General features: G+C 44.9%; 1 protein-coding gene across 2 annotated transcripts; it reads left to right on the forward strand.

The window, feature by feature from the left end:
• Positions 1 to 2,509: 2,509 nt before the first annotated feature.
• On the forward strand, positions 2,510 to 22,671 carry TREM1 (triggering receptor expressed on myeloid cells 1). 2 transcript variants are annotated; one of them, XM_053671324.1, is made up of 4 exons: positions 2,510 to 2,595; positions 5,465 to 5,821; positions 7,032 to 7,221; positions 22,602 to 22,671. In XM_053671324.1, the coding sequence occupies exons 1-4, from the start codon at positions 2,547 to 2,549 to the stop codon at positions 22,603 to 22,605; spliced, it is 600 nt and encodes a 199-aa protein (XP_053527299.1). In that variant the 5' UTR covers positions 2,510 to 2,546; the 3' UTR covers positions 22,606 to 22,671. The 2 variants fall into 2 exon arrangements, with proteins under 2 accessions (XP_053527299.1, XP_037009609.2); XM_037153714.2 differs by lacking the exon at positions 22,602 to 22,671 and adding an exon at positions 12,238 to 12,823.
• The last annotated feature ends 1,408 nt before the right edge of the window (positions 22,672 to 24,079 follow it).

Consider the following 24,079-nt stretch of genomic DNA (forward strand, 5'->3'; position numbering starts at 1 on the left):
GTTATGCTACTAGAGTTTTTATTGGTATAGTAATAAATGCAAAATGGTTTTGCTCAGTGGAGACTTCCACTGACTAATATGTTTAGAAAAGCTGGTTGTAAGCAACTCTGTTCAACTCCACTTTCTGTGATGTCATGCTGGTAGTTTGAAGTCACCAATCACAAGAGTATTTATACCATAAAAATTGGCAATTGCTATGAATTAAGCTGCTTTTCAGAAAGCTGGTTATTGAATATTTACCAGGATTTCACCGAATAAAGACGAATAAAGAACAATACATATTGGACATTTGTTTTATCTTCTTGGGAGAAATTTGCCCATTTTAAAACTAGTTTATTCATCTTTTTATTATTCAGAAGTTAATGTTCTTTTTATATTCTGGATACTGGACCCTTATCAGATATATGATTTGTAAATCTTTACTGATTCTGTGGATTGTTCTTTCACTTTCAAGTTTGTATAATTTTGCAGCACAAAGTTTTTTATTTTGATGTTCAATTTATCTATTTTTTTCTTTGGTGTGCTTTAGATGTCATATTTAACAAACCATCATCCACTCCAATGTCATAAAGATTTACTCTTTGATGGGCTTGCAAATTGGTTCAGCCACTATGGAACAGTATGGAGGTTCCCCCCACAATTAAAAATAGAACTACGATATGACCCGGCAATCTCACTTCTGGGTATTTATCCAAAGAAATCCAAAACACCAATTTGAAAAGATATATGCATCTCTATGTTAATTGCAGCATTATTTATAATAGCCAAGATATGGAAGCATCCTAAGTGTCCATCAATAAATGATTAGATAAAGAAAATGTGGTACATTTATACAATAGAATTTTACTCAGCCATAAAAAGGAATAAAATCTTACCATTTGCAACAACATGGATGAACCTAGAGGGTATTATGTTAAGTGAAGTAAGTAGACAAAGAAAGACAAGCGCCCTATGATTTCACTTATATGAGGAGTCTAAAAAATACAAAATAAGTAAACAAGTGAAGTAGAAACAGATTCATAGATACAGAGAACACTTTGACAGTTGTTAGATGGGGTAAAATGGACATACAATATAATATTAGTTTCAGGTGGATAACATAATGATTTAATATTTGTGTATATTTTGAAATGATCACCATGATAAGTCTAGTTAACATCCATCACCACACATAGTTGTGATGAGAAATTTTTTTTGTTGTGATGAGAAATTTTAAGATCTAGTCTCTTAGCAACTTCCAAGTATTGTTACCTATGGCTGCTGCACTGTACTGAGAGGGTTTTTTTTAAAAGATTTTACTTAACTATGTTTAGAAAGGGGAAGGGAGGGGAAAAGAGGGGGAGAGAAACATGGAAGAAACATCAATGTGTGGCTGGGTCTTGTGTGCCCCATGCTGGGGACTTGGCCTGCAACCCATGCATGTGCCCTGACCTGGAATTGAACCAGTGACCCTTCGGTTCACAGGCTGGCACTCAATCCACTGAGCCACACCATCCAGGGGAAAAGTTTTTTTAATGTACATTATATCCTCATTTATGTCCCTTTGTTCCATGTTATACTTCAAGAATATCTCTTATTTCTAGATTATTTATAGGTTGGATTTCTGTGACTTGTCTTCCAATATACTTCTAAGCTTTTCAAAATGTCTTTATTTATTTTATATTTGGAAGTATTTCTGATGTGAATCTTCTCTGCTATTGATTTGTTTTTTCACACCATCGAATCTGCATTTTATTGATTCTAGTATGGAACCTGTTGGATTTATTTCTTTTTTCATCACTGTCCTGTCCCATAGCGCCCTCTTTCCTTTTCTTCCTTTTCAAAAAAAAAAAAAATCTAAGTTTATTCTTGTTTAACGGTGGCCACGTCCCCTCAAATTGTTTTTGGGGTTTCCCACACCTAGGCCACACCTACAGAATGCTGAGGCAGCTGCAGGCGGTGGGCCAGCCTGATGATGAAGAGGGTGTGGACCTCGCATTAGAAAAAGCCAAGAGAAACAGGGTGAGCGTGAGTAGGGACAGAATGTGGAAAACACTTGGGTCGGGTACCTCACTGAGCACTTTCCATATAGCTCTCACTTAGTCCTCACAAAACCCTAAAAAGTGAAGCATTAGTATTCCGACCTGTCCCTCTGTGTGCCTGACACTCTGGCCTGTGCTGAACTGGATGGAGAGAGCACCTCTGGAGAGCTAGGCAGCCCTCTATTTCACTGATGATATTAATTCCTCACATTTGTTTATACAAAAATGTTACTCTCACTACAATTCTATAAGGTTGGTTGAAAAGGTCATTGTCTTTGTCCCCAGAGAACAGAAAACTGGCGGTTGGACAGGCTTACTTGAACGTCGAGCTTTGTCTCTGGATTCTTGCGTTGTCTTTGACGTCTGGAGCTGAGGCAACCAGTGGTGAAAACAACAGTGGACTTGGAACTTCCCAATAGTAGTATCATATCCTGTTGTGTAACTTTCTGGAGCCGCTATATCAGGGTGTTGCCTTGTAGCTGTTTCAGGAGCCACGGTGGCAGTCAGAGTCGGTGCCCTTGAAGGATGAGGAGGACCAGGCTCTGGGGGCTACTCTGGATGTCCTTCTTCTTTGGTAAGGCACGGAGGAGGTGTGAGCAGGTGAGGTCTGCTCAGGACCTTGGAAGTTTCCACCATGAGAAAGGTTTCCCTTTTCTTTTGAAGCTCTGGGAGAAATGACCACCCAAGATAGAGTCAACCAATAGCTATTCCAGGCTGGCTTTCTCTACCCAAACCTAGGAGAATCAGGGGTGGTAATCCATGTGGTTCAAGTGGAGTTTGGTTCTCATGGACCAGTGCATTTCTTTGTGTCTCATTCATGGTTTTCCAAAGGAGAATTGGGAGAAGATGAAGGGTTGAAGGTTGTGTACTTGTTGTGTCCTATGGGGATGGAATCAGGGTTATCTAAAAGCTCCCAGCTTCTGTGTCCAGGAAACAGAGTCACTTGACACCCTTTCACCCATGGCTGGGACTGCTCTAGTCCCCAGCAGACAGCTACTGTGGTCCAGGTAGCTCAGAGGGTGAGGGCTGACTCTAGAGTCAGACTGTCTGGCTTGGAGTCCTGACTCTGTACTGTGGGAGTTTGGGCAAGCCACTTAATGAGCTCCGCTTCATTAAATAACCTGTGCCTTGGCTTCCTTACTCTCAAACAGGAACAGCAGTGTCCATCTCATACATTATGAAGATTAAAGGAAAAAGTTATGAAGGTTAAATGAGATAGTATTTAAAACAGCAATAACTGTTGCTAGTTAATAAATGGTATTTGTTAGTCTTTTTTAAATTAACATAAGGAATTTCTTTCTTGAAATGGTGGAAGACGTGGTTTACAGATAGCACTTCAGCATCAATTTCTGACTGTCTCTATTCACAACAGATGGGCAAGTTTGCAAGCAATCTCAGTCTCCTGTAGTTCCTACTGTCTTAACCCATTTGGGCTGCTCTTCGGCTGCGTGGCTTGTAAACAGCAGAAATTTATTTCTTACAGTTCTGGAGGGAGGAAGTCCGAGATCAGGGTGCCAGTATGGTTGTGGTCTGGTGAAAGCCCTCTTCCAGGCTGCAGACTGCTGAGTTCTCACTGAGTCTTCACATGGTGGATCAGGAGCATTCATCCTGCTCATTAGGGAAAAGTCCTCATGACCTAACCATCTCCCAAAGACCCCACCTCTTAACACCATCACTTTGGGGATTAGGACTTCAACACTGTGGGGGGACAGAAACTTTCAGACCATAGTATCCACCTTGCCCGGGGAGTTGGCAAATAATTTACCTATAACATGAATTAAAAGATTAGGGCTTCTTAAATTAATGTCATAGAGGTGGAGAGTGGAGCATGTGTATTTTCTTCAGAGCCCATCACAGTGCTTGGAACTGAATAGGTTCTCACCCGCCGTTTGATGAATGACTGAGTGAATGAACGAGGGACTAGACTTGGTTTAAGACAACCCTTAGCTTCTGCTCACCTGTCTCTTAGAATGGCATTTCTGACCAAGGTTCATGGGAGTCACCAGGAATTTTGTTTTCAAGGTTTCCTTAGAAACTGGAGTCTGATGATCCCAGAAGAATTGGCCTTCAAGCCTGGTTTCCCTCTCAAAATCCTCGGGAGTCCTTGAGTTGGGTCTTTCCAAGGTCAGGCTGAGGTAGCCGGGGCCTGCTAGAGCTCTTGGCCCATCCTGAGGTGGGCACAGAGGTGGGCTGTGATGAGCCCAGGGACCCCATCGAAGGGGCAGTTGTCATTTTTTCAACAATGTATACTGTCAGAGCTACTGCTCAGGGATGGAAGTGTGTATATGCAGCAATAGTGTTAATAGTAGCAGTAGTAGCTGTAGGGAACCAATAGCCTGAACTATGATTTAATTCAGCATTACTGTCCAGCTAATATTTGGTGTTCCATGGAGGAAGGTATCCCAGGTCTGACTGGATAAACTGTCATCCCTGTTGTGTCCAGTTGAAAACATAGACCTGGATCTTCTTCTTGCTTCCACTTTACTTGGGTTCCCCACTAGGAAGGCTTACTTCAGCCAGACCAGATCACCCCCAGTTCTAGGTGGTTAATCTGCTTCAGCCCCTAAGAGTATGATTGCAACTATCGTCAGTATATAACCCAAGTGTTCTCAGCCTTGGTGTTACTGACATTTTGGGTGGAATGGTTCTTTGTTATGGAGCTGTTTTATGCATTGTAGGATGGCCCCTACCAGTTAGATTCCAGTAGCACCCTGTGCTCCCAGATCCAACAACCAAAAATGTCTCCAGGCATTGCCCAATGTCCCCAAGGAGGGAAAATTGCCCCCGGTAGAATTTGGCAATTGAAGTTTCATGTCCCATTAACACATCAACTCGAGCAAGGAAGAGCATTCTTCTTAATAGCTACAGCAGTCTCAGGGGGCATTTCCAGTTGGCTCAGCCCCAGTCATGTGCCCATTGTTAAAGCAACCAGAGTGGCCAGGGTGATACGGCTCTTTAATTGGCTAAGCCTGTGTCACGTGTCCACCCTTGAGAATGTGGACAGCCCTATCAGTAAAGACACATAGGATTGGCCCCCTGAGAAAGATGCCCAAGGAAGACATAGAGGAATACCAGAGAGTCAGATATCTGTCCACCATGTCCTCAAGATGGTTTCCTCACTGTTTTTCCAATAGTTTCTTGAACTGATCTTTCTCTTGGCTTAGATGAAGTTCCTTTAGCTGTTTGAAGGAGTCGCTGTCTGCTAGTATCATGTCTGCACACCCACTCTTCACTCCCTGTACACACACACACCACTACTCACAGTGAAAAGACCTGGGGTCTGGTGCTGGCTGGCGGAGAAAGTTGTCTCTTTGCTGGAGCCATAAGGTTCTTGTCTGAAAAATGGGTAGTTAAGCAAGAAAAGGAGGTGGTTCTTCTGTCTTTTTTTCCAAAGAGAGGAAAGCTATTCCTCACAGAGCCTAACTTTGATTCTCTGCTTACAGAACTCCAAAACGTAGCTAAATCACAGGAGAAGAAGTATGAACGAATAGAGGGGCAGAGCCTGGAAGTGGATTGTCCCTTCAATGTAAAAATGTACCAATACAGCCAGAAGGAGTGGCAGAAGCTGACAGAAGGAAAGAAGCCTTTGACACTGGCAAGGACAGAGAGGAACTCAGGGCAGACCAATAAAGTCCAGGTGGGGAGGTACTTCCTAGAAGACATCCCAGGTGAAGGTTTACTGGTTGTCCGAATGACTGACCTACGACAGGAGGACTCGGGATTATATCAGTGTGTGATCTACCAGCCTCCCAAAGAACCCCTCATGTTGCACCGTCTAATCCGCCTGGTGGTGAAAAAGGGTGAGTGACCAGGGACTGGGAGGTTGAGATGGGGAGAGCCAGGCTGGGTGGTGGAAAGAGGCTGTGGTGGTATCACTGCAGAGCTGTGGCTCAGGATTTCTAGTAGCCTGTCTTTCTCCCAGAAGCTCCACGTCATTCATTTGAGGTCCCTGAGAGGCATTTGGTCCGACAGTGAAAGTGGTTTCTATGTATGGAATTCCTCTGGGGTGACAGAGCCTAATTTGGGGTGCTCTTATAGGATGAGGGGTACAGCGAAAGGTGAGTGGAAGACTTTGGATAATTTAGTCTCATTTTTCAGGTCTCCAAGTAGTCATTTCCTTGGGAAGCCTCTGGGATCCATTCTCCCACTCCCAAGGATGCATTTGATGGCCCTCCTAAGTGCTTCCTTAGCAGTGCTTCTCAGGCCTCACTGAGGGCACAGACCACCAGGGGATCTTATTTCAAATACAGACTGATGCAAGAGGTCTGGGGTGAGACCGAGATTCTGCATTTCTGACCTGCTTGAAGACGATGTTGATGCTGTGGTCCATGGCTCCCATTTTGGGCAGTAAGGCTACCCAAAATACAGAGCTCGCTTTGTATCCCCTCCCATGGACAACACCATCTCCCTGGGTGGTAGTGGCCAGTTTACTTATGTCTCCCCTATTGATCTCTGAGCACTTTGAGGGAGGAGCCAGCACTTTGCTCGACTCTGTATCCCCAAGTGGTTAATATGGTGTGGGGCACACAGTAAGCTTGAAGTAGATGTTGATCCAATAAATTAAGGAAAGCAGAGGAAAGAGAGACAAGTTCAAGTTCCTAGCACCTGAGGAATCCTAAGCCTAAGGAAGACAAGGAAACATATGCAATATATTAATAAAAGATGGCTTGTGAAGCTATGTGCCATGGGTGTGGTTGAGTATGAGGTGGAGTGAATGGTAAAAGCTAGAGTAATCAAGGAATTGTTTGTGAAGAAGCGGGCATATGGATTGGTGAAGGATAGCAGGCATTTCTAATGACGGGAACAGAAAATTCCTCCTTCTCTCTTTCCCTCCCTTCCTTCTTTCCTTTTTCCTCTCTCTGACCCAGGCTGGCCCCACACATTCTTTTTAAAATCTCAGCAAAAGAAAACCTTGCTTCATGAATGTCCATGTTCATGTCCCTCCTCAGCTCCATTTACCCTACCACCCATCCATCCATCCATCCATCCATCCAATGTGTCTTCTTGCAGATCCTGCTTCAGACAGTAATCCTACCGAGAAGGTGCCTGAGATTCCCACCATTCCTCCTATCACCACCAAGGCCCGGGGCAAGCTTCCTATCAGCCCAAATGCTGTGACTCAACCCTGGTTCACATCAACTGCCAGCCTCTCCTCTCCTAATCTGAGAGTCAACTCCACACATGGGACGGATGTCATTAGGTATGGTTTCCAGGTCTCTGGAGGAGGGGGCTGGTTTAAACACCTAGCCCTTGATTCCCAGTCCACGTGCTGAGAGGATGTGGGGAGTAGGGGAAGGGGGAGGGGGTGGCGCAGGAGCAGGCTTAAGTCAGCTGGTAGGACTTCCCAGGGGAGGAAGGAGGTGGTGCCAGAGTTAGGAGGAGCATGGCAGTGAGGCTGCCATGATCCCCAACTCACCCTCTGTCTCCTCTCATGCCAGAGGAGGGAGGGAAATGGCACCTTTGCTGGATTCCAATGTTTATTCATGTTTATATATTTTAACACAATAGTAATTCTAAACATTTTCATTATTTTTCCGTGCTAAAACTCTTCTTGATGCTGCTACCTAGTCTTTGTAATGATAATTTCAATGTGTGCATACTTTTGTATCAGTGGAAAAACTGTAACTTACATAATCACGCGCCTGTTTTGAGATGTTGAGATTGTTCCCTTTTTTTTTAATAGTATTAACTCTGAGCTGGACATATTTTTGCAGATGTCTTTTTCTTCTTTGAAATGCTTTATTCAAACAAAGTTACTGTTAAGAGAATTTGAACATTTTTATTGCTCTGCATACATCTTGCCAAATGCTCTTCCAGTGATCAGAAATAATCTTCAGTGTGGTCCATAAGGCGTAAGTATAGCAGTGTCTCTGCCGAATGGCCTCCAAGGATTTAGCATTTCTTTCTTTTTTTTTAAAGACCTTATTTATTTATTTTTAGAGAGAGGGGAAAGGAGAGAGAAAGAGAGGGGAAGAAATATAAATTTGTGAGGGATACATCAGTTGGTTGCCTCTCATGCAACCCCTTCTGGGGACCTGGCCTGCAACCCAGGTATATGATTGGGAACTGAACCAGCAACCCTTTGGTTTGCAAGGTAGCACTCAGTCCACTGAGCCACATCAGCTAGGGCAGATTTAGTATTTTTAAACCATTCCTGCCCAGATAGGTGTGAACTGGTAGTTTCTCTATTACTGTGGACAATGAGCTCCTTGTGGGTAGAAGTGGCGACTTTTCCCTTGCACTGTTTCACCAGAACCAGCCTAAGTGCCTGGTATGTAATAGGTGCTCGTTGAATCTCTATGAACAAAATAAAATAAATGATCTACTGAGGGTCGACATTTTTCTGTATTCACAACTTTTAATTTCTAGTGTGTAAATGAGCACATATAGCCTTTGCCCACATTCCTACTGGAGTTCCCCCTCCCTACTTCTTTTATCTATTAACTTTTATCTTAACTAATTATAAACTAGCCTCTTGGAGTCCAGGCAGGAAAGCAGAAGCCACTGAACTGTGTGAAAACAATATAATTTAATACAGGGAGCTGTTTGCCCAGGTGATGGAAGAGCTGGGACCCCAGTTTGGGGATGGATGGAGAGGCTCCTCTGAGGAAGCCACTTGTCACTCTGACCTAGGGTGCATTCCCCAGAGGCAGGCTGTGGAAAAAGTCTCATGAAGATGCTTTAGGAAGTGATACCAGATAAAACCACTAGGGAAGTGGACCAGGAGAGAAGGAAGCCTAGCAAAGGGTGTCATAACCAAGCTGAGTCTCACAGGGGGAACTTTGACTCAGTGCTGCAGAGGGCCCTGGGGACCCACAGGTCACACCCAGAGTTGCCTGTCTCAGGGGCAGAAAGCTGGATTATTTATATTCCCGAATTTCCAGTCCTCAGTGGTGGCCCAGGGAACTGCCAGGCACTGCAGAGATTTGACAGACTGGTCTTTGTCATCTCTGGAAGGGCTGGGTGCTGGCCTTGGGAGAGTGAATACACCCACGAGCTCCCTGCATGAAAATCTTAAAAGGTTGGCATAGCATAAGGCAGGACACTGGCAGGAAAGACAGGAAAGAGGTGGAGTTATCCGAGCCTAGAGCTGGGACCTTAAGGCAGCAGAGCTCATACCGGCACAAGGGCACAAGGGCTCAAGGGCTGCAGAAGCGCTGGGCCAGCTGGCCCCTGCCCCACACCCTCGCCAGCACTACCAGCGGCTGAACTTGACCAGGCCACATTTGACACCTAGGGGAATGCTGAGTCAGGATAGTTTCATAGGCTAGAGTTGGATGTAATGCAAAAGGGCCATTTGCAGCTTTCTATGGCCATTATGTCCTTTGTCCCTTTGCTAGAGTGTACATTCAGTTTTCAGTTTTGCGTAGGCAAATGTTGATCCTGAAATTACTGCTTTGTTTTATTTCTTAATTGTGCTTAATTCTATTTCTCAGTGACATTTCATTATTTAAATTTTTTATTTGAATTTCTAGTCATCTTTGGGAGGGGTGATTATTTTCTATTGTAGAAATTGTAGAAAAGATGACTTTCTCTTCATATTAATATCTAGGTACTGCTAGACTATTTACTAAACAACCCTTGCCTATGTAGTGGGCTCTTGATTGAGCTCCTTAGATGTTAATTCTTATATAATGTTACATCTGTCTTTGGATTTTGATTTGCTTCACTGCTACCTATTTCTCCTTTTGTTTCATGTCTTGTCATGCAGGTGACTTGTGCTATGACCTATTTCCATGTCTACTGAGTCTAGATAAGCCAAGTGTCCTCACTCATTTCTATTTATTTTTTTAAAGTATATTTTATTGACTATGCTATTACAGTTGTCCCATTTTTTCTCCCCTTTATTCTTCCCCATCTTGCACCCCGCCTCCCACCAGCACCTCACCTGAGTTCATGTCCATGGGTCATACATATAAGTTCTTTGGCTTCTCCATTTCCTATACTGTTCTTAACCTCCCCCTGACTATTTTGTACCTACCATTTATGCTACTTATTCTCTGTTTATTTTCTCCTGTTCTCCCCTCTCCCCATCCCTGATGATAACCCTCCATGTGATCTCCATTTCTGTGATTCTGTTCCTATTCTAGTTGTTTGCTTAGTTTGTTTTTGTGCTTTTTTGGGGGTCCAGTTGTTGATAGTTGTGTTTGTTGTCATTTTACTGTTCATATTTTTTATCTTCTTTTTCTTAGATATGTCCCTTTAACATTTCATATAACAACGGCTTGGTGATGATGAACTCCTTCAACTTGACCTTATCTGGGAAGCACTTTATCTGCCCTTCCATTCTAAATGATAGTTTTGCTGGATAAAGCAGCAATCTTGGATGTAGGTTCTTGCCTTTCATGACTTTGAATACTTCTTTCTAGTCCCTTCTTGCCTGCAATGTTTCTTTGGAGAAATTAGCTCATAGTTTTATGAAAACTCCTTTGTAGGTAACTGTCTTCTTTTCTCTTGCTGCTTTTAAGATTCTCTCTTTATCTTTCATCTTGGCTAATGTAATTATAATGTGCCTTGGTATATGATTCCTTAGGTCCAACTTCTTTGGGATTCTGTCAGCTTCCTGGATTTCCTGGAAGTCTTTTTCCTTTGCCAGATTGGGGAAGTTCTCCTTCATTATTTTTTCAAATAAGTTTTCAATTTCTTGCTCTTCCTCATCTCCTTCTGGCAGCCTCATAATTCAGATGTTGGAACATTTAAAGTTGTCCCAGAGTTTCCTAAGCCTCTCCTCATTTTTATTTGGATTCTTGTTTCTTTATTCTGTTCTGGTTGAATGTTTATTTCTTCCTTCTGTTCTAAATTGTTGATGTGAGTCCCAATTTCCTTCCCTTTACTGTTGTTTCTCTGTATATTTTCCTTTATTTCACTTTGTGTAGCCTTCACTTTTTCCTCTATTTTGCGGCCATACTCAACCATTTCTGTGAACATCCCGATTACCAGTGTTTTGAACTCTGCATCTGATAGGGTGTCTATCTCCTCATTGCTTAGTTGTTTTTCTGGAGTTTTGATCTGGTATTTCATTTGGGCCATATTTCTTTGTCTTGGTATACCTGTTATGTTGTAAGGGGAGGACCTTAGTTACTTACCAGGGTCGGGCAGCCCACTACATTGTGTTGTGGCACTGTATGTGGGGCAGAGGTGATAGAGGGAACAATGCTGCCTGCTCGGCTCTTTCCTGGCTTTCAGTCACTTCTCCCGCTTCTCACAAGCAAATTGGGCCCTTGTGGTGCTGATTTCCAGGTGGGTGAGTTTGTGCATGTTCTAGGACCCTGTGGGTCTCTCCAATGGACTCTCCTCTGTACTGGGAGTTTTTTTCTGCTGCTGCAACCCCCACTGGTTTTTACAGCCAAAGATTTTTGAGGCTTTCTTTTCCTGCGCTAGAACCCTGGGTTTCATGGTCTGTCTCACTCCCCAGTTGTTCCTCCTGGTTTATCCACACACACATTTGGGACCACCAGCTGCCACTTTGCCCACCCACTCCTCCAGCTGCTGCTTTGCCACGTGTCCTCTCCATCCCAGCTTCCTATCTCTGCCCCTTCTACCAGTTTGAATGAATGTGTCTTCTTTAACTCCTTGGTTGTCAGATTTCCATACAGTTTGATTTTCTGGCATTTCTGGTTGTATTTTGTGGTCAAATTTGTTGTTGTCCTTCTTTTGGTTGTGCAAGGAGGCAAAGTGTATTTATCTATGCTTCCATCTTGGCTGGAAGTCCACCTCTATTTCTTCTTAAAAAAATGTTATCTACTGACATTTACCCAGGACATTGAGGATCATTTTTGGTAAAAATATGTAAAAATTCATGATAGAATTTTGATAAGGATTGGATTCTTCTCAGTTGATTGATGAGGAAACTGAGACCAAAGAGATGAGGGGCCTCTCCTTGGAAGTAGATCATGATGCTGAGGATAGGAACTAGGTTTCCTGATTCTGGGACCTCTCTGTTTCTCTACTCATCACAGTGAAGGAAGGGAAATTTAACCAACCTGCCTTTTCTCCTTGTTGTTGCTCCTGGCCTTATATTCTCTAGTAAATGTATTTCTAATCGGCAGTTTTAGGCAATGGGATGCTGAATGCCAGGGTCTAGTCAGTATGGAGAAAGGTACTGGAAGAAACTATACAGATAAAATAAGTGATATGAAGAACTTTTGTAGAGTGAAACTCAAGAGTGAGGGAGTGCCATTGCCAGCAGCAGCATTAAATCTCTTCTCTCCCCCAGGATCTCTCTAATCAGTATCATCACTATTGTGGTATGCGGAATCCTGACCAAGAGCCTGGTCTTCACTGTCCTGTTGGTTGTCACACAGAGGTCATTTGGACCCTAGATCCATGAACCCACAATGATGCCCTGTGACCTCCATCCATATCCACCTGGCAGTTTTGCTAGAAGACGACTGTGAAAGGGGACAGAAAGGAGGAGTGGGCAATGCTTGAGCTGAATCTGTAACACAGGTTATTTCTAAGGCTCAGGATCCCAACTTCCTGGCCTGCTGAGTCCCCTCATTTCACTAATAACCTTGGGTGTGTACTTTGTCCCATCAGAAGAGAAAATACAGTTTCCAATATGCCACAGGCCTCCATTCTACCAGCGGCTTAGGGTTTCCATTAAATAAAGGTAGAATCCTGCCCTGGTTGGTGTGGCTCAGTGGATTGAGAGCTGGCTTGCAAACCAAAGGGCTGCTGGTTCCATTCCCAGTCAGGGAACATGCCTGGGTTGTGGGCCAGGTCCCCAGTGGAGGGTGCGTGAGAGTCAACCACACATTGATGTTTCTCTGCCTCCCCTTCTCCATCCCTTCCCCTCTCTAAAAAATAAATAAATAAATACATGTTAAAGAATAAATACAGAGTCCAGTGCTTTTCACCGTTGCTCGCTGTCTTGTGGGGGTTGTGAGGTACAAGGGCATAGCTGCTGAATCTGTCTTGGTCCTTGCTCTGGACCACAGCACTTTGGCCTGACCCAGACAGAGCTGCACTATAGAAGCATCTGCTCTCCTAGCCTACAGGATCTTCCTTTCTTCTAGAATCAGACATTTGGATTTCTCCCTTTATCTGTGGCCCTTTCCAACAGAAAGGTGTTGGAAAACTTTGGAATGAGGAAAAGACATGTTACCGCAGTGAGAATTGTGTATTTGGGAAGAAAAAACCAAGTTTACCAGAATGCAGCATCCTGGGGCAATACTGGGAGGATCAGATAGGACTGATAGAGAATACCATTTTCCTATCAGTTGTGTCATCACTGGATCTTCAGAACAATGCCGGGAAGGCAGAGAAGTGCGTGTCTGGAATGAGACCACATGAGTAGTGTGTCATGACTTGCTGGTAGGATAAAAAAAACTACAGAGTTCCTTTACTGAAGACTAAGCCCGTATAGAAGAGAATAGCCAGGAGTTCTGGGTGTAATGCCTCTAAATGCCTCTTTTCCTTGTATCACGCAAGGGCCAGGGGTGACAAGATCTCGCCATTTAGGCTTCTGGAGGCTCTTCCCTATGTGCACTCCCAGTTCCTCACCCTGCTTTCATTTTACTTTCCAGGTCTGCCTCTCTGAGTCCCTCATGATCATTGATGAAATAGGTGTCCAGGCTGACCTGTGTCTTGCAAAATCCAACAGATTTAAATTAAGACTTTCCAGTTTCCTGCCTCCTTTGGCTCTAAAACAGAAGAGTCCCCCATCAGTGGGGAGAAAATTATAGATCCTTCTATTCCAACTCAGCAATGGCCAAGGCCAATTTCATATCAAATTCCCCAAGAGCAAACACACCTCCCAACACACAGCCCATCTTGTGCTAGGGAAACATATTTCTACAATCAGCATAACTTTACCCCACTACTGTGTAAAAAGGTACCTGAGTTCTAAGGTTCAGCCACCCCCTGCAACTACTCTGTCCTATCTGTATCCCACTGCCACCATGTAAGGACTTCCTCATCAACCAGAGAACAGCTGTTCTGTCTGAAGCCTCCAGGAGGTTGGCACTGAACCCATAGAGATTCTCTCTCATCCCCCAATTTTGAGTCCATCAGAAGATGTATTAAGGGAATTCATGTCTTATGAGAAGGACTTCTTACAGAAACCATTCATCCTAATTCATCTGTTTTTCTGCCTAAGAGAGCCAAGCAGCTCAGAGGCAGTAACCACAGGGTATGCAGTCTTTGCTCTCTGAGGTTACTGGTCTGGGACCCTGGGTCCTGCAGTTTAGCAGGTCCAATGCTGTCTCTGTTCATGAAGTTGACAAAAAGGCCAGGGCAAGGGAGGTACCATTGTTAAATGTAGAACACTTCAGGGCAGTGTTTCTCTAACTCTAGTCCTTAGACCACCTGCATCAGAGTCTCTTGGGACATTTATTTAAAATGTAGGTTCCAGGGCTCCCCCCATACCTGATGAATCACAGCAGTGGCTCTCTCTAAGTGGTCCTCAAGCTTGTTTGGAAGATGGAGTTCAAAGAAGTCATCATGCTCTTTACTAAACTCCATAACCAACTGCATGAGTTAGCATGCTTTACTATAGATTAAGTCATGTTTAAGTCCAATACATTAAATTTGCCTGAGAAATTATGTACACTAAATTGGAAGGCAAATGGTTGTGCTGGGTGCTCTCCCATTTGCACCTATAGGCCCACCCTCCATCCTTTTCTTTCCTGACCAAGGTGGGTTAAATCAACAGGCTCCCTTGCCCACCAACTTCTGGTTGGGTTTAGCAAGTGGGCAGCATGAAAGCAGAGCAGAAGATGGGGAGAGAATGAGGGCAGGGTTTTCATCCTCTGGGTTCCTGTGTGGAATGGCTGCATTGCTCCAATGGAGGTCCCTTCAAGCCCCTCAACAAAGAGCCACTATCTCCAAGTTTGGGCAGTTGCTCAATCCCCTTACCCCTTTAGGCCTAGAGGTGGTAATGACACCACTGTCACCAACCTCAGGGTATTTTCGCATCCCTTACTGATTTCCCCAAATACCACCCCACTCTTATCAAACACTTCTCAATTACTCAGTTTCAGAGAGCCCCCTGCTTCTTGTTGGGGCTTTAACTAATACAACAGTGTAATGTGGTTAATTCCACAGGCCTTGGAATTAAACAACACCCGGTTTGAATCCTATTTCAACAACATCCTTGAAGTATGTCTGATCTTGAGTGACACAGTTAATCTCTCTGGGCCTCATTCTGGAGATATTCCCCATTGCCTCATGGGCAAAATAACCAATACCAGTCATAATTCTTGATGCCAACAACTGAATCCAATTCTGGCTATCTTAAATGGCAAGGTAATTTAGAAAGACATCAGTAGTTCATAGAGTCAGTAAGACCTGGTTTTACTGACGAACCAGGTTTACAAAACAGCAGAAGGACCAGGTTTACAAAACAGCAGAAACCAAGAGAGAATGGACAGCAGAGGCCACAGCGGAGGTTATAGCATGAGGCAGTCTAGTGATGAGCTTGCCATTCATGCCACTGCCCCTGCACACTTGGAGCCACGAGCTACTTGAGACCATACTATTCATGGACTCTCAAGGTGCTGTCACCTCCAATTGATGCTGCAAGTTGTATCACATGCATAGGATCCAAACCCTGGGCAGAATCATGCATTTTGCCATGCTTGGGTCAAGTCACAAGCCTGTGCCATAGGTACCAGGGAGAAGGGGTGGAGAAATTTGCTTCCATATCAACAGAGAGGGAAGTGGAATTCTGTAGCCTAGGGGCACCCACACTTTGGGGCATATCCTCCAAAGATAAAAGGTGCTGGGTGCTGCAGACTCAGAAGATGGCATTTTCTACACAACTTCCCAAAGCTGGATTAAATGAGATAACCTGAGCAAAGAATCTGGGTGCAGGTTTTACTTATTTATTTTTAGAGAGAGGGGAGGGAGGGAGAAAAAGAGGGAGAAAAACATGGGTGTGTGAGAGATACATCAATTGGTTGACTCTCACACACCCCTAACTGGGGACCCGGCCTGCAACCCAGGCATGTGCCCTGGATGGGAATCAAACTAGCGACCTTTCAGTTCACAGGCCAGCACTCAACCCACTGAGCAACACAAGCCAGGCCTTGTATAGAGCTTTTATAGGTATTGGCTATTTGGACCACTTGCCTCAGAATCACCTGGGCTGCTTGTTAAAATGCAGATTCTTGGGCCTTCTCCAGACTTACCAAATCATAGTCTCTGGGGATAGAGCCCAGGCACATGCGTGCTTGCCAGGTTTCCTGAGTGACTCAGTCACACGCCCATACTTGAGAATCATGGTGTGGAGTAAGATTAAAGAAGGCATGGCATCAGGAAGGTTTGAATCAGGCCTTGAAGGGCAAACCAAATGTGAATGTACAGTTCATTCCAGACAGGGAGAGTGGCAAGAGGGGTTGTGGAATGTAGTAGTGGTCAGTGTCCAGTGATGAGAATGTCTTGGTGACCTGAGGAAGTGAGTGGAGCAGAGGTGGGACATCAGATGGGTGAGTCAAGAATTGCTGTGGTGAAGAATGGGGAGCTATCGAGTGTTGCCCAATAGGATAGGGCCAGGGCATAATGAAAACAGGAAGGAGGATGTTGCAAGGGCCATGATCTCTCTTTTCTCCTTTTGCATTTTCCTGAACCTGTGCCTCTCATCACACTTTCCTTGGGGTTTCTCAATTGCAAAGTAACAGCTAAATCTTGCAGGGTAGATAGAAAATACCCACACGGGCCACATCCTTCACCAACTACTAGAGCCCCTGGGATGGCCAGCACACAGCAGATGGAATGGAGAGGACAGGGCACTGGGGTGGCCATGGCTGCTGCCGCCACTGCTGCTGCTGCTGTGTCTCAGGTAAGGAAAGGCAGGGAGAGAGATGCAGGTAGGCAAGGGAGGCACCTACTAAGAGGGATTTTCTCTCACTTATTTAGGAGGACTGGAATGGGATCAAGGCAGGAGTTAGAGATGGGAATGGGAAAAGGAAGGTAATGAATGCAGACTGTGCTGCTTGATCCTGACCCAGCAGGGATCTAGTGCATCTCAAAGTGGAGAAAATTATGTGAAGTCAACCAAACAACTGCTCCTTGTTGGGCTGGGCCCCTGGGAAATGTAAAGCGGTACAAGGCACAGTCTCCCCTTAATGGAACATTCAGGCGCTGAGGTAGAGAAGCATTAGGAGGGGAAAAGGCAAATAACGAAAAGGGGCCAAGTGGCAACATGAAGACAAAAATACAGCAGAAGTCTAGCAAGATGCAAGGAGGGATTGCAGAATAGAGGTTCTGCAACCAGACAAAGGTGGGTTCAAATCCTGTTTCTGCCACTTTCCACATATGTGACCTTAAGAAATCCTCTAACGTCTCTGAGCCTGTTTTATCATTTGTAAATAGTACCTACTTCAGAGGGTTGTCCTAAGAGTTAAACTGCCAGCACACAGCAGATGGAGTGGAGAGGATGTAAAACACTTGGCTCAGTATTTAGGGCTTAGTAAATGCTTATTAAAAGTTACGGTGCATGACAATGACAACTACAATGACAATGATGATGATGGTGATATTGACAATGAGGATGTAACGAAGTGTAGGGTGATCAGTGATATTGAGGGTTGAAAGGAGGCTGGAACTACTCAGTACACTCCCCTGTGGGGCCACATGGAATGGACATGGGTGGAGAGGAGTGGGAAGAGCATTCAGATGGGGACATCAGGCGCTACCACAAAGTATTGTATGCCTGAAAGCAAGGGGCATGTCTGAGGAATCAAGTAGAGCAGAAAGGCAAAACTGGTTAAGTTCTCTTTTTACTTTTTTAAAACTTCTTATTATGAAAAATTTTCAACCTACAGCACATATAAAGAATAGTCACCACAAATGGATCATCTAGATTCAAACACTGAACCATGATCAATATGGAGCCTCATTTGTTCCATATGTGTATACTTGTGTATTGTTGAAAATGCTGAGCCATTTCATAGTAGTTTATATGAACTAAGGGCAGGGAGTGCTTGTGGGAGGGGAGTGCCGGGTGGAGGGGAATAAAGGGGAGAAAAATGGGACAATTGTAATAGCGTGGTCAATAAAACATACTTAAAAAAAGAAATTCTAAATTATTCCTTAATGTTTAATGAACCTACTGGGACTCTCGTCTGCTCTCTTGTAGCTGCCAGATGGTCTGTAGAGGTAGGGATGGTGGGAGAAAGATTGGCTCCCTGAAGCTCTCTGACTTCTCATTCTAGGATTCCAAGAGGCAGGTGAAGACGAGGAGCCAATGTGCCTGGTAGAAGGAAGGAAACTGACCATACCCTGTTTTTACAACATCATGCTACAGGACTCCAGGCTGAAGGCCTGGCAGGGGGTGGGGAGCCAGGCCTCCCAGAGACACTGTTACGCAAGAACACTAGAAACAGGGTCCTAAACTGGGCTCGGGATGGGAGATACCTACTAGAGGATTTCCCACCAACACCATGTTCATGGTCACAGTGATAGAGCTCTGGAGGCAGGACTTGGGGCGGTATCAGTGTGTGATTGACCTCTCCCCTCAGGACCCTGTTGTCCTGCCTCCTTGGCTAGTACAGTGCAAAGGTGAGCGGCAGTGAGAGCCCAAAGGGGGAAGGGTTGTGCAGGCTGAGCTCCTTAGCCACAGGCCAGGGCTCCATCTGCCACCAGGGTTGCTTTGGAGAGCACAGTGTAATGGGACAAGCTCTCTACCCAAAACCAGAGCACCTGGGTCTTCCATTGTCTTGCTTCGTGACTTTGAGAGTCATAGCTCCTTTCTGGGTCCCAGTTTTCTTGCCCATTAATGCAAGAAAGTTGGACTAGGTGGTCTCAAAAATCCTCTTTGTGGCAGAGTACCTGAGAGAGAAACCAGATAACTGAACACCGACTATGTATAGCCCAGCATCACCGCTGTCTCTGTTGTACAAAGGGAAGAAGGCACAAAGAGGTTACGCTACTCACTGTGTCTCTCAGCTGATCGTGACAGAGACCCATCTGATTTGATTGTCCTTGGTGAATCCTGGAAGTGGGCCAAGTATGGCCAGTAAAAACTGTCCCCTTTCTCAAGCGATTTAAAAGGGAGCAGCCAAGGAACAGATATTAGAAAGATGAAGGACTTTCACTGACCTTGAACTGCTTCTTGCCAGTGGGGGCACTGACAGCTCTCCCCCTCTTTTCTTAGAAAGCCTGTCTACCCACCTAACCTCATACTTCTGCCTCACATTTCTCAACAAACCCTCTCCTTCTGAGCCAGTGAATTGGAGAGGACTCTACCATGCAGGACCCTGCTCATCCACTTCCTGGTTACCCAACTGTGTGAATATTAGGGCAGGGCTGGGCTGAACCTGAACTTCATAGTAGTGTCTGGAGACAAAGAGCTGATGAAGCAAAATGACAGTGCTATAGGCAGGAGTGGAGGGAAGCTACTGAACCCACATAGCAACAACAACAAAAAAAATCCTCCACTTTTTTAGAAACATCCAGTGGTGCCCACTAATTAAGAGCCTGGTTACAAATGATTCATAGTCAATTAAGCAGTTCCAATGTCCTCTACCCAGGAACAGTTTATTAATTCAGTCTTAGTGCCTGTACATGTGGAAGTACTAAAAATGTTGCTCTTTATAAAGATAAATGGGGCCGTCGCAGGAGAATAAAAAATACTCTGGCCTGGATTTCCCCTCCCTCTCAACCCTGAACCTACTCAGTGACCTTGAGCTGGCTTCTTGTTCTCTTCTCGTCTTTCTCTGGTGTGACATTAAGTGGCTCCAATTCTCTGGTTTCTCCATATTGAAGTTCAGAGAAACAAAGGCCTTATATTTGACCCTCGGCAGAGTTTACCCACTCTAATAGACAGCTTGGGCCCACCAGGTCTGAATCCATCATTTAACAGCTACCTGGTTCTTTAACTCAAGTCTTATTAAAGACAATAAGAGAAATAATGGAGAATAACCGAGCACATATTGTTGAAAGAGAATGATAATCAAGTTTAATACAGAATAAATGTGAACATAATTATTTTTGTCAAACCACAAGCCAGAGGAGTTTTCATAGCAGTAACTGGAGAAAACTTTAGGATGATGGAGCCAAGGAAACTGAGTCTAGTACAGATTGTTCCTGCCCGAAGGGCTGACTGGCCTCCCAGGGGAAACAAAGACAGAGCCCTCTGAGAAGGACACCTGCAGTAAACCCTTAGGCTGCCTGAAGAGGGGTTGGCAGCCAGGCTCTGCTTTTAGTCAGGTTCAAACAAATGAATGGAGAGCTCTCTCTGGCGTGGTGCTGGGCTTGTCCAGGGATAGATGGACTTATCCTCAGTGACCTGTGGGGAATCCTTCTGTATTTTTCTTCACTTTTCCATGTGGGGAGAACATGGCAGCTGGTGGTCACAGAAAGAAACTTACTTAATGTGATGCTATTCAGAGGTGATGGATATTGTCCATCCAAACCAATTATAGGAGGAGAGACTTGGAATGGGAATTTAAGGGAGAGCAGGTGGGCCATGGGAGGCAAGAGGAGTGAAGTTTCCTGCCTAATGGACCTCTACAATGGGTCAGAGGCAAGACCAGGGCTTGTCGTAGGCACAGTGAGCAGGCCACTTGACTGTGATGGGCTGGCTGGATGTGGGGGCCAAGAGATAAAAAATTAGGCCAGGCTTATTGGACAAGACTCTGAAGGCTGAGACCAGCAAAATGTCACAGGAATACACAGGAAAGAGTCAGGGACATGGGTCCCTGTGCTGGCTCTACTACTGTCTACTGAGTAACCTTGACATTCCCTGTTCATCCTATTCTTCAGGGGTTAGGTTGGATGGTGTTGTATGTTGCTTCCACCTTTGACCTTCTAGGACCCTGTGAATGTTGATCACTTAAATAGAGAGTACAACCCCATGGCAATGAACTTGGGAGATGGCTGCTTAGCCTGTAGAAGAAAAATTGTTCCAAACATCTTGGAGATCCCTCTCCAGTTCATGTTGAGGCAGCCAGGTTGTGCCGACAGCCTGGCAAGCTCAGGGTATGCTTTCCGGCCTTTACCGAGAATTCTCTGAGCACCCAGTAGGGTCCTTGTGTCAGTCAAGGCCCTCAAGAGTTTTTAATCTCTTTTGGAATGTGGCACCTACCAAAGAGAACCAACCCTAAAGGGCAATCTGGATTCAGTGTAAGTTGGATCTGAATGAGGGTTGCTGCACAGAGCCCATAGCAAAGCAGAACACTTTGGGGTTGGTTATATTAGCTGGGGCTCTTGGCTCATGCCTCTCGAGTGGGCTCCAGAGAGCCACATGGCTAGACCACATGAAGGACTGGCTCCTGATCCAGGCAGGCAGAGGAAATCCTGAACCCCAGCAGGCTGAATGACCTTCACCACTATTCCTCTCCTGAAGTCCTCAAGCAAGCCTTGAATGTTACTACCTCAAAATGGTAAAAGTCTCATCAACCAGTCACAGAGGAAAGGAGTCGAGGGTTGGAGAGCTAAGATCATAAAGGTGTATTATACCCTTGATGATAAGGCATCGCCTAGAAAATGTGGCCCAGGTGTGAATGGAATCTGAGTAATCAAAGGACTCTTCCTTGAAATTACAGGAATGGGATCAACAGAAGTCCTTCCCTACTCAGGGTTGCTGCAGTGCAGGACTGGAGGTGGGTGTAGAAAACACTACCTAGGGGAAGAAAAGGTAGCAGAAGAGTAATCAGTGCAGAAGAAGGGGTGACCGCCATGCCAGGAGCAGGTGGTGGGAATGCCCTCGCAGAGCGTGTCAGCTACAAAGGTAGACAGTTCGACTGAGTGGAGAGGAGATGGGTAAGGTTAATCTGGCCAGTGAATTCAGACTGTGAGAGCCTTGGTGCCATGCAGTCTTGCGCACTTTGTCCTATAGGCAGTGAGAACAGGAAGGGCTTCCCCTTGCCCCTAGAGTGGAAGAGTGAGGGCTCAGTGCAGAGTGACCCAGGAGCTGTGTGCAGGAGATACACAGAAAGGAGATATTAGAGGCAGAAGACCAGGTAGATTCCTTTAGGGTGAAAGCCAGGGCAGAGGATTATAGAAAAAAAGAAAGCCCAGCCTCCAAGTGGGCAATGCCCTTCCTGGCTGCTCTCCTGACCAAGAGGCAGGGAAGCCTGCTGAGCTTCAGAGCAGAACATTTGGCAGACACCCACCCTTTGGGATTTAGGAGGGTCAAACCTAGGACACCAGTGCTTGCACTTGACTTTCCAGGCCTACCTCTTGCCCTTGACCTTTCCAGTTTGCCCATGCTGGCCACTATTCTGACTTGTGGATTTGTCCTGAGCAAGGGCCTAGTGTTCTCAGTCCCGTTTGTCCTTCTCTGTAAAGGCTGGGCCTCAGGTGAGTGGGGGCTGGGGCCAAGTCTGAAGTGGAAGTGAATGAGGGGACCCAGATGGTGGCTGCAGATGTAGGTTTAGAGGGACCATGTTCCAGGGGTTCCTCAGAGCTTCTCCCCTGACTTTCCCCATTTCTGTTCACAGGAGTCTTTGCACAGGAGGCAGGGCCAGCCCTGGGGATGAACAGGAAGACCTGGGGGTGGGAGAGACCTGCTGTTTTTGCTGCTTGGCAATCCAGTCTTTTTTTTTTTTTTTTCCCAGAGGAGGGAGGGAGAGTAAAGCAGGGGCTGCATGGATAGATCTTTTTAAAACACTGTCTGTTTTTCTCACTCCTCAGGTGAGCCAAACTGAGGGAACGAGCAAAGTCGTCCTTCTAGGAGCTGACCAGTCAGGGCTTCCTCCCCTCGCAAACAAACATTGCATTTCACGTTCTGTTCAGTAAATAAACAAACTTCTCTCTCAGGGAAGTCAAAGGCTTACTAAACATCTGTGAGATCTCTGCCCAGCCATTTTCTTATTCAGAAAGAGGAAAATAGTAATGAGTGGGGAAGTATGGGGAGCTGGGTGGAAAGACATCCACTGAAATAATCAGAGGCCAGGAAAATGGCAAATAATTTTTGCATTAAATACAAGAATTGGCACTCAAAGTGTAATTCAAATGAACCTTATGTTTGTTCCCTTACTGCTGTCCAGACTCGCCCTGCTGGGGACGTCTCTGGCCCTCTGATGGATGAAACCTACAGCAAGACCCATCGCTCTTCTGGTCAACTTTTAAAAACATTTTATTTAATTTTATGTTTGAGTTAAATTTATTAGAGTGCTATTGGTTAATAAAATTATATAGATTTCATCTTCCGGCCATTTTAAACAATTGGACTTCATTTTTTAGAGAAGTTTTAGGTTCACAGCAAAATCGAGGAGACAGGACAGAGCTCCCATGTGGCTCCTGCCCCCACAGGTACGCAGCCGCCCCACTGCCCACTGCCTGTTTCATACGCGCTGTCAGCCACAGACACACCTTACCCTTCATCTTGTTTAATGTGTGTGTGTGTTTCACCTTCCCCATCTTCATCGCGTAGCTGCGCTTCCTACACTTTCTCCCCACAGGCATCCTCTTAATACATTTAATGTACTTTCCATACATGTATTTACATTTGTGTGGTTCCTTGAAAATATATAGAAGTGATTCATGCACTTTATTTTACGCAAATTTTACTCTAAATTTTTGGAAATTACTCTCAAAGCCATACTTTTTTAATAAAAAATGTGCACTTCCATGGAAAACTGCATTGTGTCTAGCACACTCTTCCTTGTGTTCTCCTATTCTGACTCAATGAGAACTATTTTATAATTCTGTAAATTGTAGGGAATTGTGTGTACAGATGTACAAATTCTATCTTCCTTCCTCTGCTGTGGGAGGGATGAAAACCCTAAAAGTGGTTTGTCTTCCCACACAATTAATTTCAACATTTATTTTTTATTTTTTAAATGTATTGATTATGCTATTATAGTTGTCCCATTCCCCCCCCTTTATTCCCCTCTTATTTGCACACCCCCTCCCACCCGCATTCCTTCCTTTAGTTCATGTCCATGGGTTGTACATAGAAGTTTTTTGGTTTCTACATTTCCCATACTATTCTCAACCTCCCCCTGTCTATGTGCTACCTACCGTCTATGCTACTTATTCTCTGTACCTTTTCTCCTTCTCTCCTCCTCCCACTCCCCTGTTGCTAACCCTCCATGTGATCTGCATTTCTGTGGTTCTGTTCCTGTTCTAGTTGTTTGCTTAGCTTTTTTTAAGCTTCAGTTGTTAAT

Source organism: Artibeus jamaicensis, unplaced genomic scaffold (genome assembly GCF_021234435.1).
Source record: "Artibeus jamaicensis isolate MK-2021 breed Jamaican fruit bat unplaced genomic scaffold, CSHL_Jam_final contig_1803, whole genome shotgun sequence".
Taxonomy (NCBI): Eukaryota; Metazoa; Chordata; class Mammalia; order Chiroptera; family Phyllostomidae; genus Artibeus; species Artibeus jamaicensis.